This window comes from Alosa sapidissima, chromosome 23, assembly GCF_018492685.1.
Source record: "Alosa sapidissima isolate fAloSap1 chromosome 23, fAloSap1.pri, whole genome shotgun sequence".
Taxonomy (NCBI): domain Eukaryota; kingdom Metazoa; phylum Chordata; class Actinopteri; order Clupeiformes; family Clupeidae; genus Alosa; species Alosa sapidissima.
This window is the reverse complement of record NC_055979.1, coordinates 13,508,474-13,509,802: the sequence shown is the minus strand read 5'-3', so window position 1 is coordinate 13,509,802 and position 1,329 is coordinate 13,508,474. Positions and strand designations below refer to the sequence as shown.

The 1,329-nt window shown below is 46.4% G+C and overlaps 1 protein-coding gene across 1 annotated transcript in view; it reads right to left on the bottom strand.

The window, feature by feature from the left end:
• The window catches only part of LOC121698908 (protein Wnt-6-like), a 23,610-nt gene extending 23,047 nt beyond the window's left edge, over nucleotides 1-563 (bottom strand). Inside the window, exon 1 of the mRNA XM_042081414.1 lies at nucleotides 464-563. Within this exon, the coding sequence (XP_041937348.1) occupies nucleotides 464-540 (77 nt within the window). The 5' untranslated portion in view covers nucleotides 541-563. The remainder of the gene's footprint in view (nucleotides 1-463) is intronic.
• Between the last annotated feature and the right edge of the window lie 766 nt (nucleotides 564-1,329).

Here is a 1,329-nt window from a genome sequence, read left to right as displayed (position 1 = left end):
CAAATTAGAACAGTCTACACCCAGTCTGTTGGCCTTTGTCACTTGGACCCTTCTTGTGTTTCTCATTTTCCTTCACCAGCATTAGTCATTAGTCACTCTCTCCATCTCTCACTCTCTTCCTCTCTCTCTCTCTCAACCCCTCTGACCAAACCTGTTCTCTTCGCTGCATTCAAACTTGTAGATCCTGAACCTAGAGCCATAAATTCTGCCATTTCCATAGGTGAGCTAACCACCCCACAGCTCACCAACAGATTTTTAGAACAATCAAAGCTGAGGTTAATGCTACTACTTGTCACACCACAAAACTTTTTCTAACTTTGTTTACGTTGTCATGATGTTTTGCCATTCTGCCCCCGCCCGTATTTATACTTGTAAAAGTTCAAATGAACATGAACAATATGACTAATTTAGTCTATGATATGAAATATATGAAATGTCTCATCAACTACAGAGCATGGCTTACCACCACAAGCGGAGAATGCTGACTGGACTCAGGAGGATGAAGGCCAGAGTGAGATTGATCCGTGACAGGAGCATCATCCGGAGGTATGTTTGTCCTCTCCGACTGCGCACCTAGCAGTTCAGAGACGAGAGTCGGCCTTGTACACCTGCCGGAAAACTGTACGCCGTCCTATTAATGGACATCTGTTAAACGCAAAATTAGTTCCAGCTCATAGCGAAGACCGCTATAAGCAGTGGCAGATGTTTCCGTATGTCTTTCCGTGCTCATACGAGCATCTGCTGACTTACACGCGCCCCTCACTGAACGTCCGATCCAACTCAGGAAAGTGTAAAATATTTACACTCGGATGTGACACGCACTTCACATCAACGGCTCCCAAAATTCCTGAGTCTTCGAGCTATCACTCTGAAACCCCATACAGCAGGCGCGCAGCCAATACCTGCCGACTGAAATGACCGAGTAGCCAACTCCTTAATAAGCTATGAAAAGTTTAAAGAGAGGCGACCAGCTCAGTGCTTTGAAAAAGTACCGGCTCGAACTCGGTGGTGTTCTATCTGGCCAGCAATCTCCTCGGTGGTCCTCGGCATCTGAAGTTCTACGCGCGCCCCATGAGCGTCAAGTATGTGTGGTTTGAATCTCGCACGCGTATGACTCTTCCTCATTCCTCCCATCAGAGCACATACCTCCAGCTCTCATCAAAACTCGCTCAGCCTCAGTCTGTCTTTGTTGACGCTCTATTGCTAGGGTCCCCGTGAAACCCTCTCTATGTCACTCAGAAGGCTGGGTTATTTGGAAACGGAGAGGGTTTAAGACGAAACGTAGCCCAACAAGAACAAAGATAAATATTTCATAAATGTTCTGTTTGG